This window comes from Xenopus laevis, chromosome 4L (genome assembly GCF_017654675.1).
Source record: "Xenopus laevis strain J_2021 chromosome 4L, Xenopus_laevis_v10.1, whole genome shotgun sequence".
Taxonomy (NCBI): domain Eukaryota; kingdom Metazoa; phylum Chordata; class Amphibia; order Anura; family Pipidae; genus Xenopus; species Xenopus laevis.
In genome coordinates, this window is record NC_054377.1 from 39425371 (window position 1) to 39448605 (window position 23235).

The following is a 23235-nucleotide window of genomic DNA, read 5'->3' on the forward strand; positions in this document are numbered from 1 at the left end:
ATAATACATGTCCTTGATTTTACAGCATTTTTTTTCTGGTCTCAAGAAAAATGTAAAATGGGGGTTAAACTGTAAAGACATTTTTTAAAAAGTGTTTGTGTAAGTGCGCAAAAGTGTGAAACCATGTGTTCCATAAGAAGTGAGTGGGTGGCGCTAGGGGAAGGAAGGAGGAGTTCAAGCAGCAGAAACGCAATCTGATCGTTTCAGCTGCTTGGAGGTCGGTCCTTCAATGATTGCAGGACTGACATGACAGATGTGACATTGGCTCATATATGATACGTGTTTGGCAGGTAAAGCATTAATCATTCAGCCCCATCAATTTTACATATGGCATCTTTAGTCTCCCTAAACAAAAATATCACCCTCCACCTATGATATATGGTAATAAAAATACTTATGCTTTTTTATTTTGTTTGCCTTAGATGCTTTATCTAGATACCAGCCTGTTAGTTATAACCGACGATCAATATACAGGGAAGGAGAATGATCTAATATTAATATAATAGTGACCATAATGTGATCTCATTCAGTGAGTTATTTATCAAAGGTCGAATTTTACAGCTTTATGGGCTATTTTAGACCTTGAATGAACTCACAACTCGTATGGTTTCTAATTTAAGAAAATACTCGAATGTAAAAAACTTAAATTAGTGTAGTTGGGGTGTAAAAATAGAATACTCAAATTGATCATGTTTTCCGTGAAAAAACTCGAATTGCTTGATTCTAAAAAAAAGCTTGAACATCATGAAGGCTATTGACATGTTCAAATGTTTCAAGGGACCTCTGCCATTGACTTCTACATGACCTTGACAGGTTTTTAATGGTGTGTTTTTAGATTCAAGATATTTCGAGCTAGAGGTGTAATAAATCTTGATATTTTTTTTTATTTTTAAAAACTCAAATTTTTCGAGTTATTTTTTAACCCGAAAATTTGATTTTTTACTTAAGAATTACCCTCGAAAACTTAAGGGCAAAGCAACTTGTGGACAAAACAACTCCACCTTTGATAAATAACCCCCTTAATGTCTGTTGCAAAAAACATATATACACTTGGGGAAAAAAAACTGAATTTCAGAAAAGCCTTAGAGCCTTAAAGGCTGCCCTTCAGAGCATAGAGTGGGGCATTATGTTTTCTACTAATAACACAGAGCAGCAATCGTTGTCATTTAAAATTATATTAAATCGTTACTGTTCTCAATTTATTGCCCTAAGAAGGAAATGTAGAAGAACCAAGAACCACCTTATGTGGCTTAATATAGACGTAAAGTCGTTAATCGGATTGAAGAGAGAGGCATTTAAAGGAACAGTAACCTCAAAAATGTTAAGTATATTAAAGGGATACTGTCATGGGAGAAAACATTTTTTTCCAAGTAAATCAGTTAATAGTGCTGCTCCAGCAGAATTCTGCACTGAAATCCATTTCTCAAAAGAGCAAACAGATTTTTTTATATTCAATTTTGAAATCTGACATGGGGCTAGACATTTTGTCAATTTCCCAGCTGCCCCTTGTCATGTGACTTGTGCCTGCACTTTAGGAGAGAAATGCTTTCTGGCAGGCTGCCGTTTTTCCTTCTCAATGTAACTGAATGTGTCTCAGTGGGACATGGGTTTTTACTATTGAGTGTTGTTCTTAGATCTACCAGGCAGCTGTTATCTTGTGTTAGGGAGCTGTTATCTGGTTAACTTCCCATTGTTCTTTTGTTTGGCTGCTGGAGGGGGGAAAGGGAGGGGGGGATATCACTCCAACTTGCAGTACAGCAGTAAAGAGTGATTGAAGTTATCAGAGCACAAGTCACATGACTTGGGGCAGCTGGGAAATTGACAAAATGTCTAGCCCCATGTCAGATTTCAAAATTGAATATAAAAAAATCTGTTTGCTCTTTTGAGAAATGGATTTCAGTGCAAAATTCTGCTGGAGCAGCACTATTAACTGATTCATTTTGAAAAAAATTTTTTTCCCATGACAGTATCCCTTTAAAGGAATGACAATATAATGTACTGCTGCCCTGTACTGTTGTTTACTTCGGAAAAACAACTATAGTTTATTTAAACAAGCTGCTGTGTAGCAATGGGGGCAGCCATTGCAGCATAGGATACCCAGTCAATAACAGATAAGATCTAAAGAATCCCAATGTAAACTACAGGGTTTACCTATAATCTGCTGTGTATGCTGTGCTTTATGTCCTTTTTCAGCTTTGAATGGCTGCTCCTAATGGCTAAACAGCAGCTTGTTTATATAAACTATAGTTGTTTTTCTTTAGCAAACACAACCGTTTTAGTAGTGCAACAAAAGCTCTCGCCTCCCTCTGTCACTCCCTCCCTGCCCTTCCCTTCTCCTTCATTGCTCTCCCCTCCCTCCCTTCTCTTCTTATGGCGCATCAGCAGTGGCCCTCGCAAGTGCTCACACATGGGGGGTGGCGGTAGCCGACCGGGTGCCAAGGGCACTCTTTCTGCTTGACCTGGCCCTGATACACCCTCAGGTTCTAAGACCACTTAGTTCAGTTTTAGAGCAGCCTCTATTTCTTATTTTTCAGATTCAGACTCGTTCATCTGGTATGGTACCTATGTATTGTAGGAAAGCTGATGTAATTCCTATATTTAAAAAAGGATTACAATCTCAGCCTGGCAATTATGGGCTAGTAAATTTTACATCTGTGGGTGGTAGGCAAATTATTTGAAGGCTTGCTAAGGGATTACATTCAAAATGTTGTCCTAGTGAATGGCATTATGAGCAGCAATAAGCATTGCTTCATGAAGGATAGGTAATGTAAGACAAATTAATGTTTTTAATGAGGTATGTAAGATGCTGGACAGTGGGGAGCAGTAGATGTGATTTGGATTTTGCCAAAGCGTTTGATACAATGGCCCATAAACTAAACTAAGGGCTGTTGAGCTTAATGAAGTTGCTTGCACATTGATAGGAAACTGGCTACTGGATTGGGTACAGAGGGTGCTTGTTAATTATACATTCTCTCCTTGGAGAAAGGTTCTTAGTGTGGTCCCTCATGGCTCTGTATTGGGTCCACTTTTATTTAACTTGTTCATTAATGACTTAGGGGTAGGTATTGTAAGTAATGTATCAGTGTTTGCAAATGGTACAAAACTATGCAACCCAATTAATTCCATCCTTGCAGCAGGATCTTGACAAACTGGCAATCTGGGCGGCTAAGTCACAGATAAGATTTAATGTTGATAAATATAAAGTCATGCACCTAGGATGTAAAAATATGCAAGCCATGTGTACCCTAAATGTGACTGCACTAGGAAATTCATAATGGAAAAGGACCTTGGTGTCCTTGCACATAATAACTTGGCTGTAGCAAGCAATGGCAGTAGTCAGCAGCTTCAAGGTCAAACAAGGTCTTGAGCTGTATTAAAAGGGGCATAGATTCGCCAGAGCTCAATTTGTCAACTGTACAGAGCACTGGTAAGGCCGTGCAGTTTTGGTCTCTATCGCTTAAACACGACACTATTGAATCAGAGAGGGCAACTAAGGTGATAAAAAGTATGGCAAATTTCAGCTATGAGGAAAAGACTGGTCAATGTACAATCATTATTTTTTTTAATTCTAAGATGTAAAAGGATACATGTACTGTTTAAAATTATTTTATTTTGTTAAAACAGTGCCACCTGCTGGTCAGTTTCCAACCAGTCTGACCACCAAGTAGTCAAGGAAGTTGTCAGGAGAAATAAAGAGGGCTGCTCTGATGTTCTTCTGGTTAGGAAAGATTTGAGAGATGTTTACAATTTTTTTCCTATCCAGAAGGACATCAGAGCAGCGCTTTTTTTGTCTCCTGACAACTTCCTTGACTACTTGGTGGTCAGACTGGTCTGAAAATGTTGCGCTGTTGAAATAAAATTAATTCATGTTAACAGTACATGTATCCTGAAATATTTTGGAATTAAAAAAAAAATAGCTTAAATTGACAAAAAAATCACCTTGTTCCAAACAGTGAGTAGAACATACCTGCTCTGTTCTTAGAGCATATTTTGAAACACTGGGCCTTTTATTCCCACCTCTCAGGCTTATGTCTTTAACAGTAATGTCACACCAGGTGATTTTATTGAGGTTTGTCGCCATCAAAGAATCTCTGCTGGGGAAACTGAGAATCACCATGGGTATGGCCCAGCTGTGCCACTGTTGCTTGAAATTGTGGCCATTTGTTTTTGCAGATGAGACTTGCTTAGACATGCTAAATTTACAGTTCTCAGAGGATTTAATTCAAAGCTTTCTACAATAATTGTGTGGTTTTATTGTGCTGCTTTCCAGGAGAGGAGTTACAAAACAAATCTACAAAGCTGTTGCTTGGTATGGGATAAAAAGAATATTGTAAAAGCATAGCAAGGTCGTCATAGACCCAAAACTATATTCATATAGCTGTTTAAATGTATTTTAGGTGATTTTGTTGTTCCAAATCACTATAATGATGTTCATTACAATTGGTAACTGATAGACATGGGCTGTTTTTTTTTTGTTTTTTTGTTAGTGGAATGCTAAGCAGGGCTTGGCAGTAGGTAGCATTGATCGATCTAAACTGAAATCCAATAGAATCACTGGTAATAAGAAAGAATTAGTGTACTTATGTGCTTGGAAAATAAGCCTCTCATTGGAATTGCTGGTTATCTCATTAGCCTATAGCAACTTATATAAAGAATGACTTTCGGTCTATACCAGGGGTGTCCAAACTTTTTGCAACGAGGGCCAGATTTGGTGAGGTGAAAATGTGTGGGGGCCGACCATTCAGCCTGACATTCTTTGAACCATTAACATCATTTAAACAAGGAATCACGTAGCAGTAATATTTGGGCACATTAGTGAAATGATCTGCCACTTGGTCTATACTGCTGCCTGTGTGCTGAAGGTGTTAGTAATAGACACGTACTGGCACATAGTGACGGGCCGCTCTCACATACTTCTTTAGTGCTGAAGGTGCAATAGACATACTGATGTGCCAGTACAGTAAACGGAAGACTTATGCGAAAGCATCGCTCCACTATGTGCCAGTACTTGTCTATTGCCAACACATTCAGCACACAGGCAGCAGTATAGACCAAGTGGCAGAACAAATTTGATGTTTGAACGTTGATGTCGTTTTGGATGTTAAATGCTAAAATGGCTTTGTTTTATAAAATCAGTTCTTAATTGTGCCCTTTTCAGGAGAGCCTCCTGTTGTCTGTGCTTCCTGTCTACATCTCCATGGAGATGAAACTTGCTATTCAGGATAGACTTACTGAGACCAATGATAACCGCCAACCAGACAACAACTTCCACAGCTTGTATGTCAAGCGGCACCAAAATGTCAGGTGGGTCTGAGCTAAAAACACAGAAATGATTGTCTTTAGACAAAATGTGTAATAAGTAAAAAGCCACCGGGTTTTAAATATAAATTTGAAACAATATATTAGATATTGCTGACCTATATGTAAAAGGCCTATGGAACATTTGGTGTTTTGCATGCATTGATTATCTTAACCCAGAGGCAAGGACTAAAATGTATTTTGGGTGTTTAATGTAATGCTATAACCCAAAACATCCTGCAGCGTTTCATAAATTAATTCGCATTGGAGTCCTTATAAAAGCATGTTGACTGAACAAATTTATAGCTAAATGTTTGTTGTGTCCCTGTTTTTACTTTTTTTGTTCCTTAGAAATTAATCCAATGAATCTGTTATTTACAATAACCCTAGATACATTCTTCATAATGGGGTCATCTAATAATATCAAATATATAATAAATATGGATACTTTTTCCCCACAATGCATAAATTTGCATTTTTGTAAAGAAAGAAAAATCCAAGGATTTTTTTGCCTAATTCTAAACCAAATCTTTTAATGCGTATTTGCTTTAAGGGATGATTTCACACAAATATAAATATTACAGTCTGCTTTGTAATGAAGAAATTACCATAATTATCATGGGGTACGCTGAGGCATTAAATAATACTTTTAATGATCTACAGATTTGGCCTGTTAAATGCTTCAGGAAGGAAATTAGGGGTTAAATATATGATAGTCAAAGCATTTCTTTATAGCTATATAACATTAGATTTATTTAATAATTTATTAAATAATTATTTAAGATACGCCTGGGAGCTTGTGAAATAATAATGTTAGTAACTCCCAAGAGTTTTTTCTCCAGAAGCATTAATTGAAAAGTAAATGCAGGAATTCAGTTATCATAACTGCTAGTAGTATAGTCATATTAATACCAGAAATAATACAATTTTGTTTTATTGATTTAAATCTTTTTTTTTTTAGGTGTAACTGGTTGTGAAAAACGTTTCTGTTTATCTAAATGTGTGAATTGTCCTCTGCCTTTTTGTAGTATCCTGTATGCAGACATTGTGGGCTTCACAAGACTTGCCAGTGACTGCTCGCCCAAGGAACTTGTTGTTATGTTGAATGAACTCTTCGGAAAATTTGACCAAATTGCAAAGGTAAAAATCCTCACTATATAATACTATTATTTCTACTTTTTCAGGAAAGCAAATTTAGATCAGTACTTAAGGACATTGATTGGGACTTTGGGGTTTTCGCTAAAGAAAGGTTTTTCTTTTAACGTATTAAGTAAGGCATTACTGTTCTCACGTTATTCCCTAATGAAGAAAATGTATGGATGTTAAGGATCACCCTATGTTGCTTAACTCAGAAGTAAGAATGAAGAAGAAAGCATTCAGAAACTATATAGCCATATTGCCCATATGGTGAAAGCCGTCTTTTTTTTTAATGTTGATATGAGGCTAAGAGTAACAGTGACTTTGCCAAGACCCCTATAATCGATAAAGATCTGGAGACCTCCATAATTTTTTCTACAGAAGAAGAATCCAGCCCGGCAGGAGAAGTTGAAGCTGAATAAGGCCATGCAGAAGATAGTACTGAATGTACTCTTTTATAGCTTAGGTTTCAAATGGTGACAGGATAGCCACTGGGAGGCATGGTTGGATCTTTACAGGGAGATGGTTTAATACTCCCCCTCATCTAAATGCTGAAGTTTCTTTGCTTTAGTGAACAGTTTTTGACAAAGTGTTCCACCACAGCAGAGGCACAGACCTGCAGAATGTCTGCAAAGTTTTTCTTGTTCAGTGAGATGCTTCTTCCCAATCTGCATATGTTCTTCTTGGGGGTTGGAAGGTGACTGTGGAACAAGAGTCTGGATGAAAAGATCTTTGAAAACAAGGCCCCAAGATGAGTTGTAATTTCCTACATTCTTAATCATCCTGTTGTTTTTTAAGGTGAATGTTGAAGTTAAAGAGCAATGACAACTTCCAGCTTGTTGGACGCAAAGTTATCTTTTAATATACTGGCTAGGACTGTGTTTCCCTTGGCAGATTTGCATTAAACATGATGAGGCTGCTGCCACACATCCCGGAGAATGGAGGGTCTGCAGAAAGGCTCTGGCAACATTAACCAAGAGGGAATTATTTTCCCAGAGGAGTGAGGGTCACCCATTACAAGGCATTGCCTTCCAACATGGCCTTTGAAGCCCACTTTGGCTTGCTCACTAAATGGGCTGTATTTAAAAAGGTCTGATTGAATCAGGCATTGGTTTACAAAGCCCCTGCAAGCCTGAGAGTCCCTACTTCAACATGGAGCAGTTGGAATGTGGGCTTGTCCGAAGTAGCTGCAACAGTTGAAGCAGCAGGATTTCCAGGTGTAGGTGAGGTATGATACTGCTGGGCTTTGTAGGCCTCATTGGGTGTAGCCATCCCATACACAGTCTTTTTAAGATCTGAAGGAACTTCCTCAGTAGGGTCCATGGCCTGATTATACTGCCAATGCCCTTACTGAAGTAGAAGTGGGGAGCAAGGAGAAAGCAAAGTTCATTTGACAGACCATGTCCAGTATGCAGTATCCAAGGATTTAATGAGTCTAGTTTGAGTACCAGTGTGCCCAATTGCCTTCTATGGGGGTACTCAGCCGCACAAAAAAGAACTTGGTGTGTGGCTCAGTCCAAAATGGTTGTCATGGGGTAATAACTTTAGCATCCATCTCAAGAAGTAGCATTTTTTTCTATTACAATCCATTAGAGGTCAACACCTAGCCCTCCTGCTGAACAACTTATCCATAGTGCACAAATTTCACTTTCCCTCATCTCTCCCCTGATTGCTGCCTGTGCCCCTTGGACTTAGAGCTATTCTGTATATGTATATGTTTCTCTATATATATATATATAGAGAAACCGTAACCAGAGGAAGCTGGCACTGCAATTGCTGTGTATTCCAGGAGGTATAGGGAACATGACCAGGTAGAGAACTGACAAATAAGCTGCTTCCAGAAAATAAATGTCCTATTCCTAGTTTATCTGGGGCCCTTACAGTAGGGCCCTGTGATTTGTATTAATACAAGTAAGCAGGACATAAAAGGCCTTGGGGATTGCAGGACTGGAACTGAGGGTAAAAATGTAATGTAGCTCAGGGCTTCCTGTGCGTACAGTGCTGGGGAGGGGAAGTAGCAAGGCCCCAGGGCAAATACCGTTTAAAGGAAAACTATACCCCCCAAACAATGTAGGTCTCTATTAAAAGATACTGAGTAAAACAGCTCATGTGTAAAACCCTGCTTCATGTAAATGAACCATTATCATAATAATATACTTTTTTAGTAGTATGTGCCATTGGGTAATCATAAATAGAAAATTGCCATTTTAAAAAATAAGGGCCGCCCCCTGAGATCGTACGATTCACTGTGCACACATACAAACCACATGTAAGGTCACATGAGCCAATTAACAGACAGAGTTGTGCCTTTTGCTTCCTCACTTCTTCCTGTTACAGTTAGTGTTGTAGTATTTCTGGTCAGGTGATCTCTGAGGCAGCACAGATAGAGTCACGAAATGGTGGTTCAAGGCAAGAGATGTAAAAGGGCAATATTTATGTAAATATATATTCCATTTTGGTAAGATTCTTTAATATGTCATTCAATTTGATATAAACTATCTGTTGCTTAAGTATTCATTTTGGGGGTATAGTTTTCCTTTAAGACTTGGCCCTGAGGGGTATGTTGACATCACTGCTAATCTATATACCAGCAGTAGCTAGTATGTTCAAGGCATTCAGAGCCATTGCCTGCCAGCATGTAGGATCTATGTGCTTTGCAGACAAATGGTTAAATAGGGATACTTAATAGTAAAAGTATACTTATGCAGTGCTTTGATGCCAGTGCTTTGATAGACATAAATATACAATTGGCATTGTGTAGTTGTTTTATACAATGTAATTGATTTGGGCCACGGAAGGGTCTTCTTGGTCTGTAAGGCAAAATGTTCTTCTTTTGCAGCTATGTAGCATCCAAGTAATTAGGATTAGGCTCACTATACTCTTCTCAAATTTGCGGGGTTTTTTTTAGCCTTGTAAATCTGTAGTACTAATTTACCACTGCTGTTTTGCAAAGTGCAGTGGTTTCCTGAACCTTGCACTAACTGGAGTTCCCCTAGCTTGTGTCTGAAAGACGGCCAAACTATGCAGTATGGAAGGATATGCTTACTTCCGGTCTATATTCAGTTTTCAGATACTATTCAAAATTAAGTCCCTATACATTAGAACTGGTTTAACTGAGGCATGCAGAAGGCAGGCCACACTGGCTAAAAGCAGAAAATAAGTTAAAGGGGTTGTTCACCTCCAACAATTTTTCAGTTCAGTTGTTTTCAGATAATTCACCAGAAATAAAGACTTTCTCCAATTACTTTTTATTTTCTATGTGTGACTGTTTTTCTAAATTGAAGTGTAAAGTTTAGTTTTTCACCTTCTTTTGTCGTTCTAAAGCAGTTGGGGGGGGGGGGGGTTGCCGACTCTCTAAACTGTTCTAAATTTACATTTAGTTGATACATTTCTTAAAGGAGAACTGTCATGAGTTAAATTGTTCCATATCCTTTGAGTTGTAAACAGTTGAGTTTACAATAAAAAAGAATAGTTTTTTTTCAGAGTTAAGCCTATTAGTTTGTGAAACAATTGCCTTTTCTCACCCCTGCATCTTCAACCATACCGTTGTTAATCCCCTGCAGCCAAGATCAAAAGCAGGATCGTCGGCGACAAAGCGGCATCAGCATCAGCTCACAGTATGCGCCTCCCTCCAGACAAAGCCAGCCTGCAGTACTGCCTCGAACTGAAGAAGCCAGTCGTGCTGATTTCCCTTCCCCCGTGCCGACGATGACGTTGTAACAATGCGATTTCTCTCAGAAGCATGCCAGTAGCAATGGATTATGGGGAGTGTAGTTCAAATGCAAAACTCATTCATTCCATTAAGATGTTAGCATGTTTGATTTTTCAATTATATATTTAACCCTGCCCTTATGTAAAAAGGTTTATATTGCCAAAATGAGACCAATATAACAATACATTGTGAACAGTACAGTGTTTTACAGGTGTGAACGATACTGGGGGATTATAGGCATGAATAATACTGGGGTGATTTCTGGTAACAGTACAGGGTTTTACAGTCTGAGTCAGGTTTGTTAACAATGCAGGGGCCGGTTATACTCAGTACTGATCTCAGACTGAATCTCAGTCTCTGAACCCCTCTGAGCTGCTTTATTGCTGAGATTCTAGCTATCTATATAACAGAGCATTCTGTCCAGTGGCTGCACAGATCCTATCTGGTCCGCATTGTAAGCAGCAGTCCTGCCCTGCTTTATGGCACCTGAGATTCTAACTATCTGTATAACAGATCATTCTCTCCCAGTGGCTGCACAGATCCAGGGCCGCCGTTAGAAATCACGGGGCCCGTACAAAAAAAATTTCTGGGCCCCACCCCAGATCCCGTCCACTCCACATCACAGTTAAAAAAGCGCACAGACATCAGTGTTAAAAAGGTAACCCCCCCACACAAGTTATAAAAATCTATTGGGGGCCAGGGCCCCCTATAAGTTAAAAAAAAAACCCATTGGTGCCAGGGCCCCCAAAAGTTTTTTTTTAAAAAAAAAAAGCATTGGTGCCAGGGCCCCCCTTATAAGTAAAAAAAAAAATGAGGCCCCAAAGAATATTTTTTAAAAAACAGTGGCGCCAGAGCCCTCCTTACAAATTAAAAAAAAAAAAAATTGGGGCCCCAAAGAATATTTTAAAAAAAAGCATTGGTACCAGGCCCCCCCTTACAAGTTAAAAAAAAAAATGGGGCCCCAAAGAATATTTTTTTAAAAAAGCATTGGCGCCAGGGCCCCCCTTTCAAGTTAAAAAAAAATTTGGGCCCCAAAGAATATTTAAAAAAAAAAAAAAAAACATTGGCGCTAGGGCCCCCTTACAAGTTAAAACAAATTGGGGCCCCAAAGAATATTTTTTTAAAAAACAATAGATTGAAAAAAAAATTAAAAAACACACATTGGTGTTCAGAGGAATTTAATTCATGGCTTCAGGACTTCAACTTCGCCTCTTTTCATGACTTTGGGTCTTTTCGCCGCTTCGGCACTTCCACATTTCGGCTGTTCGTTACTTCAGAAGGAGGCAGCATAGCGTTTGGCGCAGTCAAAGGGGGCCCAACTCTTTCGAAAAGCACTGCCGGGCCACCCTTCAGGCCCAGGCCCGGTACACTTGTGCCCCCTAATGGCGGCCCTGCACAGATCATACCTTTATGGTAGCTGAGATTCTAGCTATCTGTATAACAGAGCATTTGTCCCAGTGGCTGCACAGATGCTGCACTGTTTTATGTCTGATATACTAGCTATCTGTATAACAGAGCATTTTGTCCCAGTGGCATAGATCTATCTGATCCCCATTTTACACAGCAGTTCTGCTCTGCTTTATGGCTGAGATTCTAGCTATCTGTAAAACAGAGCATTTTAAACCCAGTGGCTGCACAGATCCTATCTGATCCCCATTGGAAGAAGCAGTCCTGCCACTGTCACTGAAATTATAGCTATGTTTATAACATAGCATTCTGTCACTGTGGCACCGGTCTTCTCTGATACACATTAAAAGCTGCATCCAAGTCCTACTTTATGGCTAAGATGCTACCTATCTTTATAACAAGATCTGTGCCACTGTGGCAGAGTGCTGTGTTATAAAGATAGATAGAATCTTAACCATAAAGTAAGGCAAGGATGCTGCTTCTAATAGGGGCCAGTTAGGATATGTGATCTTTTTTAGTTAGGATCTGTGATCACTTTTGTGATGTTTTTCAGAGGCAAAGTAAGCAGTACACTTTGTCCACTCCCTCACTTATGCAGCCAAACAGGAGAGCCTGAAAAAAAATCCAGAGAACACTGCTCAACCTCCGTCTCCCTCTATCTGTGACTAGGAGCAGCACAGCTGAACATGCTGCGCACAGGTATGATGTAACTAGAGACGGGCCTATGTGACTGTTGCTGCCTTGCAATATACACTCCTACTTTCACATTCTGAAAATGCTTGGTCTGGAGGACAGTTAGAAATGAGTGATAATAAGTGTGTTTATAACACAAATTTGATGTAGTTGGTTTTAGATTTTATTGTACTAATTAATGTTATATATCAGTGAGAAAAATGGTATGGTTTATAGTTCATGACAGTTCTCCTTTAACTTTGGCCCTGCTGAGCAGAATCCCTGCATTTCGTTAAAAGCATCTGTTAGAATTGGTACAATAGTTGATAATACTCCAGAAATGCTGCTGAAAAATGTATCAACTAAGAGGGTTATTTATCAAAATCTGAATTTCTCATTATTTTCTGAAATATGCTCTGTCCAAATACGCACAAGCTATTTCCCCTTATTTATCAATAATTTTTAATTTTGAATCATACAAATTTTATGGATATTTGCCCAAAAACCACGAAATCTTTGGATTTTTGCATGAAACCCAGCGCAGATCAAGATATCTTCGGGACTTCTCCCATTGACTTATATAAAACCTTGGGAGGTCTGAGATGCTGGATTTCCAGATGTGGACTTTTTCCATCCTGTGGGTATAATAAATCATGAAAAATGTGAGGGTTTTTTTTCTCAATAAAAATTCAGATTTTCTAGTTAAAAAAAAATAGATTTTTTTTTTGAGTTTTTTGTATTTTTACTTTAATAAATAACCCCCTTAAATGTTGCAAAATTGTAACAGTTTAAATTCTGCACTTGGATTACTGAGCTGATAACTGAGCTTCCGGACTGAAAAGCCAAAGACTGGGACATTAATCTTTAAACTTAGATTCTGGATAAACAGTAAGAAATAAACAATAGAAAGCAATTGAATTTTTGGTGAACAATCCGAAAACAACGGAACTTAAAAAGTGTTTTGAAGGTGAACAACTCCTTTTATTTAGGGTGGTCGCACACGGTAAGGTTCGCCCAGCAACAAATCTCTTCGGCGGCTAATTTCTCCGAAATACCTTCCCGCCTGCAAGAATTTGAATTGCCAGCTGGATGGCACTCGGATCGCTTAATTTTCCGAAATCGCCTCACCAGGAAACCTGTGTTAAACTTGAGAATTTGCAGAGGGACGCCTGTAAACGTCATAAAACATTATGTAAAAAGGGATGTTTATTTGCGAACATGCATGTTAGGGCAGCAGAATAATAGGGGCGGCATGCCGCCCAGCTGCTTGCCGGGGAGCACTCCCCATTGCTCCGTCGCAGGCACGCATGTGCGCTTGCACTGGAGGGGGGGTATGCAGGCGCTCGTCCACTAAATCTGGCGCTGGGTTTGGCTACAAAGTATGTGTGGTTTTCTGTTTAGGGTAATGTTTCTCACTGTGTTTCATCACCTCTTCTTTTTGCATCACATTGTAAACGTTCAGGTACTGAGGAGAGCAATTGCTACAGTTGCTTAGAAATGTTGTCCCATTCTTGCCTGATTTAGGATTTCGGCTACTCAACATTTCAGGGTCTCCTTTGTCATATTTTTAATTTCATAATGCTAAATGTTCAACAGGTTACAGGTCTTGACTGCAGGTAGACCAGTTTTATCACCCACACTATCTTACTATAGAACCATGCTGTTGAGATGCAGTTTTGCATTGTCTTGCTGAAATAAGCCTTACTTGAAAAAGATTATTATTGTGTTACTCTAACCTGTATATGTTGTTTATGCATTAATATCTTCTCAAATGTGTAAGCTACCCACGCCATTTGCAATAATGACTGATTTGTCAGACCACAGGACAGTTTTCCACTTCTTGAGTGCCTCAGTCCATCTAAAATGTGTTTGGGCCCAGAGCAGGTGTTGTTTTTCTGGATCATGTTTATATAACACGTTTTTGGACTATCCAGGCCAACGGGGTTAACATCCAGCTAGTATACTAGAGTATAGGTTACACTGGACTCTATCACTTAAAGCAGGGCCTTCGCAAAAGGGGAGTATTGAAGGTGTGGTGTAGTGCAACTACAACTCTCACAGGCTACAGTGCTTTAACCAACAAAGAAATGGGTGGCAGAAGTTTCTTGCAAATCAAACAGAACAAAATAATTTTATTTGTCAGAGACAAATGATCCACAGGTTACTTACATCAGTAAAGAGGCATTTGCAGAATATATCACACAGCTCACACAGTATATCAGAAGTAGATGCAGGTGCATTCCCTGAGGCTGTAATCACACAGCATATCAGAAGTAGATGCAGGTGCATTCCCTGAGGCTGTAGTCAAGGCAATCCAATTTCCTCTAGGCAGAAATTCCTCACACGTGGTGTGTATCTCACCCAGTGGAGTAGTCAGGGAGGAGAACCTAAACCCTGACACCCTATCCACTGTGGTCCCTTCACTGTAGGCAATCTTATAGCTTGGGAAGCTTCTACCTGCAACACCTCCTTGTTGGAGCACAAAGCTGCTCTTTATATCTTCCCTCGCTGTCTTACTTTCCTATAGAGTATACAACAATTATATTCCTGCCACTCACTAGCCTCATTCACGGGGTCCCTGCTCCCCGACTTCCACACTTGAGGTTCAGGTCCCTCTAGGGCAAACTGGCTTTACTGGGCTTTGGTGTATCCAGGCTCAAGGGAAACATCCATATAGAAGCAACCAGAAGCCAAAGAGGAAGATCCACCCCTTCTCACTCACTACACCAAAGTGTGACAGGATGTGGTCACAGCGCCTCCTGGCCGATAGCACAACTATGCAAATTACAACTCGCTACATGGCCCAGCAACTAGGGAGACCAGGAACTGTAGGAATTTAAAGCCATAGGGGCACATTAACCCCATGGGTCCCTACATTTAGAAATGGTTTCTTCTTTGCATAGTAGAGTTTTAACTTGAATTTGTGGATGAAGCAAAGTACTGTGCTCACAGACAATGGATTCTGAAAATATTCCTGAGCTCATACAGTGATTTCTGCTACAGAATCGTGTCTGTGTTTTAATCCTGTCAAAGTTCATGGCCATCCAGTACAGGTATGGGACTCGTTATACGGAAACCCATTATCCAGAAAGCTCCATTTTATCAAAATAATCCAAGTTTTTAAAAATGATTTCTTTTTTCTCTGTAAGACTAATACAGTATCTTATACATGATTCAAACTAAAATATAATTAAGCTTTATTGGGGGCAAGACAATACTATTAGGTTTCTTTAATGTTTACATGATTTTTTAGTAGGAAGATCCAAATTACGGAAAGATACATTATCTGGAAAACCTCAGGTCCCTAGCATTCTGGATAACAGAGCCCATACATGTATAGGCTTTTGGCATTGTCCTTGTATAGAGATTTCTCCAGATCTTATGAATCTTTTAAGTGACACTATGCACTTTTCTTTATTGCCTTGTCCCAACTTTTTTGAAACCTGATTCTGCCATTAAATTCAAAATTAGCATATATTTTTCAGAAAACAAAATGTCTTCTTCAACATTTTATATGTTGTATTTGTACTGTTTGCAATTAATTATACAGTTTAAATCCTCTAAAAAATATATACAGTATATATGTATATATATATATATATATATATATATATATATATATATATATATATATATATATATATATATATATATATATATATATATATAGTGAATAAAGTACCCCCTCTTGTAAAATATAAGGATATTATAAGTTACCGAGGAGCTTCATGACCATATAAAAACACGAGGCCGAAGGCCGAGTGTTTTTATACAGGTCATGGAACTCCGAGGTAACTTCTAATATCCTCATATTTTGCAACTGGGGGTACTTTATTTATTATAATACACACATTTCAGTGAGTCATGTGACAGAAATGACATCAGAACTCACCGTTTATAACTGATGACATCAGAACTCACCGTTTATAAGGATATAATTTACAGGATATTCATGGCTTTTGTGTATTATATATATATATATATATACAGTTTAAAGTATTTGCAAATCACCCACTTCACTTTTAATTTACATTTTACACAGTCCCAATTTTTTTTTGGAAATGGTGGTTGTATATATTTTTGTACAGTAGGACCACTCCTTGTTTGGAGAGGTAAAACAAAATATCTAAAATACTGAACTCATTGGATCTTTATACAACAGGTGAATTTATTAAAGTGCTGAAATCCTAGATAATCCACTATTTAATCTAAAATCCTTTCTGACAGAGGAGTCAAAAGAATAATCAAAAGAGTTGTCCAAGAGAAAGATTCAGAAAGGCCTTGAATTAGCAGGTACAGATGTTTCAAATAAAACAATAAGTAATGCACTCAATCGAGATGCATGCTGTCTCTGCACACTCACATCGCAGAACTCCGCTGTTGAAGAAAAAGCATGTTGAAGCTCGTTTAATTACTCTGACATGCGAGTAAAATCACTGCAGAAATGGACAACAAGCATTAACTTATTAACCCATGACATGACATGACATTTAACAATTTCATCTTTGATATGTCAGTAATGAGCATAATAAACCCAGAAAAGCCAGTTAGATCATTGCTGAAAATGAATAGATTGAAAGCATAAACTCACCCACTCTTCCACAAGCAACATTCCACCAACTCTTCTTCTTTCTCAACAGTTCCCCCTTGCCCCACTCTGCCTCCAGTGACAGTAAAGGTGATGGCAGTGGGACCAGGGCCCACAGGGGTTTGTCCCAGTGAACATTAAAAATGCATATTTTTAATCATAGGTGGTGAGGTATAATACAAGATTACATTTTTTATTATATAATTCTGTTATATTGGTTAAGTGCAAATTTATGCTGTCAAGTAAAGAAAAATATGAGGTATTGTTGCTCTGCATGAATAGCACTGTCCCTGCCTAAAGTAATAAAGAAAAAAGGAAGATTAAAAGTGCATTTGAGGGACATCCTGGTAGCTGGTCAACAAATCATAAACATAATGGTTTTTTTGGACAATTTTATTGCAAAGGCCATCTCTGTTGAAAAATGTATATGGTATGCAAATGTGAATTGGCAGTATTTTATTCCCCAGTAATGTTACAGGGCAACCCTTTTGAAATAAAAAATAACAAAGAGATATAAAGGTGATACCCTTATTGGCTAACTAATATAATCATAACAAGCTTTCAGAACATTTTAGTTCCTTTTTCAAACTAAATACAATGAATCTGTGGTATTCCCCAGTAACTAGCAGCTTTGTCTGCAAGCATAATTTATGTATAATTGTCAGTGTAAGATTTCAAGTCTTTGTTTATGGACTTTGGTTTTAACATTCTGTTTCTTTTCTCTACAGGAAAATGAGTGCATGAGGATTAAAATTTTGGGTGACTGTTACTACTGTGTCTCTGGCCTTCCTGTGTCTTTACCTAACAATGCCAAGAACTGTGTAAAGATGGGTCTGGATATCTGTGAATCAATAAAGTATGTAAAAACATTAGATGTAGACCAATCGGGTAGAAAAACCCTGAAACAAAATATTATGCATTTATGCAATTTGCACAATTATATCCCCTTGTTCAATAAGAGTTCTATGATTATATCTTGTGCTGAATAGTATATTGTTTTAATTATGAAAGATTTTGTTTTATTGTCTAATCAGAGCAAATAGGTTAACTGAAACTATTCCATGTTTGGTTGTGATGTAGACGATAAATAACCCCCCTCCCTTTACCCTCTATTGTTACTGTTTTTTTAGTAGGCGTCCATTATACAAGGGTTTTTTTTGTGCTCTGGTAATATAATTATCTGTCTTGCAAGGATTAAACACATTTATCCTGTATATTCCATTAAAATAAAAAATTTTCTTTATTTCCCTTTAAGCTAGTGGCACATGGGTTGGTCTCTGCTGGTGTGTATGTATGTATATATATATATATATATATATATATATATATATATATATATATATATATATATATATATATATATATATATATATATACGTACCAGCATAGGAAACCCAATTTGCTGCCTTCAGATTACCCCATGTGACGCTAGCCTTATTGTATGAATCATTTTAGAATAAATTTTGAGATGCCCCATAATAATGATGAAGCCATTCAAAGAAGCTGTATATACATCTTTGATTAGTGAAAGCTTGTACCTAAACATACTTCCCCTATTTAGAGTGCTTCATATGCATACAGACATGAGTATGAATGTTTTTAATAAACTGATTAAATTACTAAACAGCAATTATAACTCATGACATCACTAAGCACCATTTATAAGCATATAATAGGCACAATATTTCTGTGTATTAATCACACATGTATTTCATATATATGATATATAAAGTACCTGCTGGTACAAACTCATAGTATTAACATTTGAAATGTATTTCACTATCTTGTGGCTGAATACCACGTTAAATTGTTTCCTCACACCAATGTCAAATTAACAGGCTTACAATTAACAGGCTTACAGTTGAGAAAGGGATGCTTTACAGCCTGAGAAAGGGATGCTCTTTTTGAATAACGGGGTCATATTAACTATTTGCCAATATCCCCACTCCATGCCAGACCTCACATTAAACCTGGAAGATCCTGTAAATGGTTAGGCAACCACAGAGTTAAACTGTTTAATACCTTGGGGTAACTACATTCAGACCCAGGACCTTTGTTTTTCACATACTTTAGTTTTTTTTAGTCTTTTAATCGGCCAGTCGTTTATATATGTTCTCTTTAAAATAAAGCTTTCATTAAAAGGTTTCTCAGCTCTGTGGACATAAAAATGGTTTAAAATCTGTTTTCATCAACCACTATAATAAGAATCACTTCCTTGTATTATGATTGTACATTTAATGTTTAACAGGCAAGTAAGAGAAGCAACAGGAGCAGATATAAACATGAGGGTTGGAGTACATTCTGGAAATGTTCTTTGTGGTGTCATTGGGTTGAGAAAATGGCAGTTTGACGTCTGGTCTCATGATGTCTCCTTAGCTAATCGTATGGAATCTGCTGGTCTACCTGGGTAAGAATTTTCTTTTCTAAAATGTAATCAACATATTTTTTGTTTGTATAGTACTGACCTTTCTCATAGCTCACACCCTTAAAACATTTTATCAAAGGATACTAAAGGATGCTATTTAAGGCAGGAAAGCAATAATGTAATATAAGTTAGAATTTTTGAAGGGAAGTAGAAATAACTTTCCATGCAGAATGCAATAAGTAATTGCTGGGAGGGCATTAAGCTGCTTTAAAAATCCTGTTGGGCAAGTATAATGATGTGATTCTTGCTGTATGGGTTTCGGTATGCTCAAAGTGTGTGTATGCGGGAATGAAGTATTTTATAGGCAGGTGTCTGGATACTTTTGGCCTTAGCAGATATGTGGCTCTGGTTTGTTTGTCACCAGAGTTTCACAGTATGAGCCAGAAAGACAAACTTGCTAGTAGACTGTTAGGATGCAGTTTTGATTGATAACAGCATTTTTGTCTGTTCACTGGACCCATACAGTTGTGTGTGTAGATGTAACCCACAGTGGAAACCCATTCATTTCCAGCTGCTCAAACATGGCATTAATTTCAGGGTTAGTTTGTGTCTGGCCCTTTTCTTGCAGAAAATTCATCAAAGCGGTCTGAGATAACACGTTTGTATTTGCTGCAAGATACTAAGAAGCATGTATAAGGACAATGTCCTTTGTGAATGGCGTTTGAATTGAATTCTGCACCCATTTTAGTGCTTTGCATTTGTAAATAAGCCCTTATGTCAATTAGTATTTGTTTTTAGAAAAGCATTTATTTGAGTGTTACTATTTTCAGGTTTAGGTTTAATAGGTATTATAGCAGAAAATATTGGGTGTGATAGGGGTTTCTCCAAACAATTTGTCCCTTTTAACACCTGTCTTTCAATTTGCAGCCGTGTTCACATTACTGAAGCAACACTGAAACATATGAATGGAGCCTACGATGTGGAGGAGGGGCATGGCGAGCTAAGAGACCCCTATCTTAAAGAAATGAATATTAAAACATACCTGGTCATTGATCCAAGGGTGAGTAATTTTTGTGTAAATGGGTCAAATACTTGAAGGAAACCACACTTCTCCAACAAGCTTATACTGACATTGTAATGCAACCCCCCAGTGCCCGGCCAGGCCGTATGCGAGCGTACATGAGTGTGCATGCTCGCTGACCAGTCGCGTCTCCCCCTCCACCACACATGTGTACATGAGCACACATGATCGCTGACTGGCCACGTCACCCCCCTTCACATACGTATTTACGCACGCATGCACACAAACAAGTGTAGGACTCTGCAGACTGGACTGGGGTAGGCAGCAGTGAAAGGTACGTGCCTGCCACCCCCAAGCTTTGTGCCCTAGGCACATGCCTACTCTGCCTACCCCTAGTTCTGGCCCTGCAACCCCTCTCTCACTTTATATTATAATTATAAAATGATCCATTGTGGGACTTGAAGTCATAGGTGCTATTTAGATTTTGCTGAAAAGCAAAGGGGATTCAAGTCCCAAAATACACCACTTAAAAAAAAAAAAAACAATGTGAGGGTCGGGGTTGCAATACATAGTCTAGAGCAGGGGTGGGTAATAAGCAAACACACAGACATACTTTCTTGGTGTCTTTTCAGTCTGTGGAATCTGGCATGTCTGTGATAAAATAAATTACATTTATATTTTTTCTGACATTAATTTAATGTTTAGGCACCTTTTTACATAAGACCCACTGAATGAACTCAATACACAAGTAATTTGGATGTGTGTAAATTCAGATCTTCTGTAATGTGTAATTCACAAATGTCTGTGGTATGTTCTGGGGGTTTCAATTGATTGTAAAATGCATTATTTGTGTGTGTACAAATATTAAATGACTAATATTTTTAAAAAATATTGAAATAAGGCAAAGAACCGTCGTGTTCAGAACATTCACCTCCCCAAGCATCGTGTCAATGATGGGTTAAAAGTTCGACCTTCTGTAAGGATGACTCGGTATCTTGAATCTTGGGGTGCAGCGAGACCTTTCTCCCACTTTGACCAAAGTGATGCTTCCTCTGCTGAAGTTCCTGTTGTTAATGGAAAACCTAAACTGGTAAGAAAATTAGCTTAAGGTTTTATGATCAGCATATTTGCTTTTGATTAATAACTGCTTCATCTATTAACAGTTGTACTGTCTTTTTATATAGTTTAAAGAAAGGGCTGGATGCCTTTTAGCAGGTTAGTCCTATTGCCCTTTTGGAATCAAGAAAAAAAATCTTCTGCCTCACCCTTAGGCTTGTGGGCAATCAATGATAAAGTTACTCAGGTAGTGCAAAGAGAGGTAGCTCAATACTGGCAATCCAACTTGGATAGTGCACCAGAGCACATACTGTGGGATGCCTTTAACGCAGTAGCTAGGGGGGCGTATATCTCTGGAATTAAGCACGCTAAAAAATACAATACAAACTAAAATTGACGAACTTGAAACAGAAGTAAAAGATAAAAAACAAAAGTACCTTAATGACCCCAAAGAAACAAACGAGTGACTGGCTCCAATCAGACAGACTCTTATCTTTAGCAAATACTGAGTTAGCACAAAAATAATTGGTAACGCAGGCTCATCAAGTATTTGCCATGGGTGATAAAGCAGGCCATAGACGCACAGATCCTATCGTACAAATCGAGGATTCGTACGATTTTTGGATCGTGTGTTGAGAATGCTGACATATATTTCGTCCGGCGGAGATCGGTCGTTTGGTCAATCGGACAGGTTTGATTTTGACCCGACCGATCCCACCGGAGCCCATTGCGCACCGTAATCCGGTATATCCAGTATAAGAGACCAAGTAGGAGAGGAGGTGTCTACTTCTCGTCAATTTGTCGAGCTGTTTAGGGAATATTACAGAACTTTATACTCCTCCAAAATAGACAAAACAGCCCAGGAAATACAGCACTACTTAGAAGTCGTCCCATTGGCATATCTGAGCTTGGAATCCAAAATGGCCTTCAATGCCCCAATCACGAATGATGAGGTAAAAACAGCCATCCTAGGCCATCCATAAAGTAAAGCTCCAGGCCCAGACGGGCTTCCCTCTAAATTCTACAAAAAACATGAAGGAAAATCAGTTCCTCATCTGACATTACAATTTAACAAAATAGCTGAAAATAGAGAGAACAGAGTGAATTCTGCGTTAGACGAAGAGAAATCGGTCGACTCAGAAGAGTGGACCTTTCTCTGGCAAGTTCTTGGGAGATATGGATTGGGCCCCCGTTTTATTAAATGGATACAAGCGCTATGCACCTCCCCAACAGCCCAGATACGAGCTGACAATATGCTTTCCCCATCCTTCCCAGAACGAGACAGGGATGCCCACTTTCCCCATTTTTATTTTGTCTCGCTATAGAGCCACTTGCTGAAGCCATCCGCAACCAGGACCAGACCTACAAAGCGCTCTAGCCTTTATAGCAGATGATATATGGCCAATATTCAGGGGTCAGGATAAATTGGCACAAGTCCAGTCTGTTTGCTATAGATCAGGAAGCAAGGAGATTTTCAAATTTAGATACTCCCCTGACTTGGGTAGACAATCTCTTATACTTGGGAATAGTGGTTATTCATGAGATCAAACATTACAAATTGCATAATGTAGATCCCATTATGGCGGACTTGAAACCAAATTAGCACACTGGGAAAGGCTTCTCTTATCTCTGCTGGGCCGTGTCAACCTTATTAAAATTAAATATTTGACTAAATTCTTATATGTGTTTAGAAATACCCAGTGCTTTTAACTATACCCTTCTTCAAACACCTGAATTCACTAATTATTTCATTTATATGGAGCAAAAAGGTCCCTAGAATTAGTATACACTCATTACAGAGGGATATTACTACAGGGCGTCTAGCCTTACCGGATTTTCAAATGTATTATTTGGCATAATCTGGTTAAAATATGATGGTGGTTTGAATCACTGTAGTCAAACCCAGCTACTGTGCTGGAAGCAATGGTAGTAGGTTCACTGGAGGCTTTACGTGTCCTGCCATATAGGTCTTACCATTT

The 23235-nt window shown here is 38.4% G+C and overlaps 1 protein-coding gene across 7 annotated transcripts in view; it reads left to right on the forward strand.

Moving 5' to 3' along the window:
• Positions 1-23235, forward strand: part of adcy7.L (adenylate cyclase 7 L homeolog) — a 155422-nt gene that overhangs the window by 90323 nt on the left and 41864 nt on the right. For all 7 annotated transcript variants that reach the window (XM_018257791.2, XM_018257789.2, XM_041590126.1 and 4 more), the window contains 6 exons: positions 5159-5304; positions 6327-6438; positions 17543-17670; positions 19063-19221; positions 20107-20239; positions 21102-21290. In XM_018257791.2, the coding sequence (XP_018113280.1) occupies positions 5159-5304; positions 6327-6438; positions 17543-17670; positions 19063-19221; positions 20107-20239; positions 21102-21290 (867 nt within the window). The remainder of the gene's footprint in view (positions 1-5158; positions 5305-6326; positions 6439-17542; positions 17671-19062; positions 19222-20106; positions 20240-21101; positions 21291-23235) is intronic.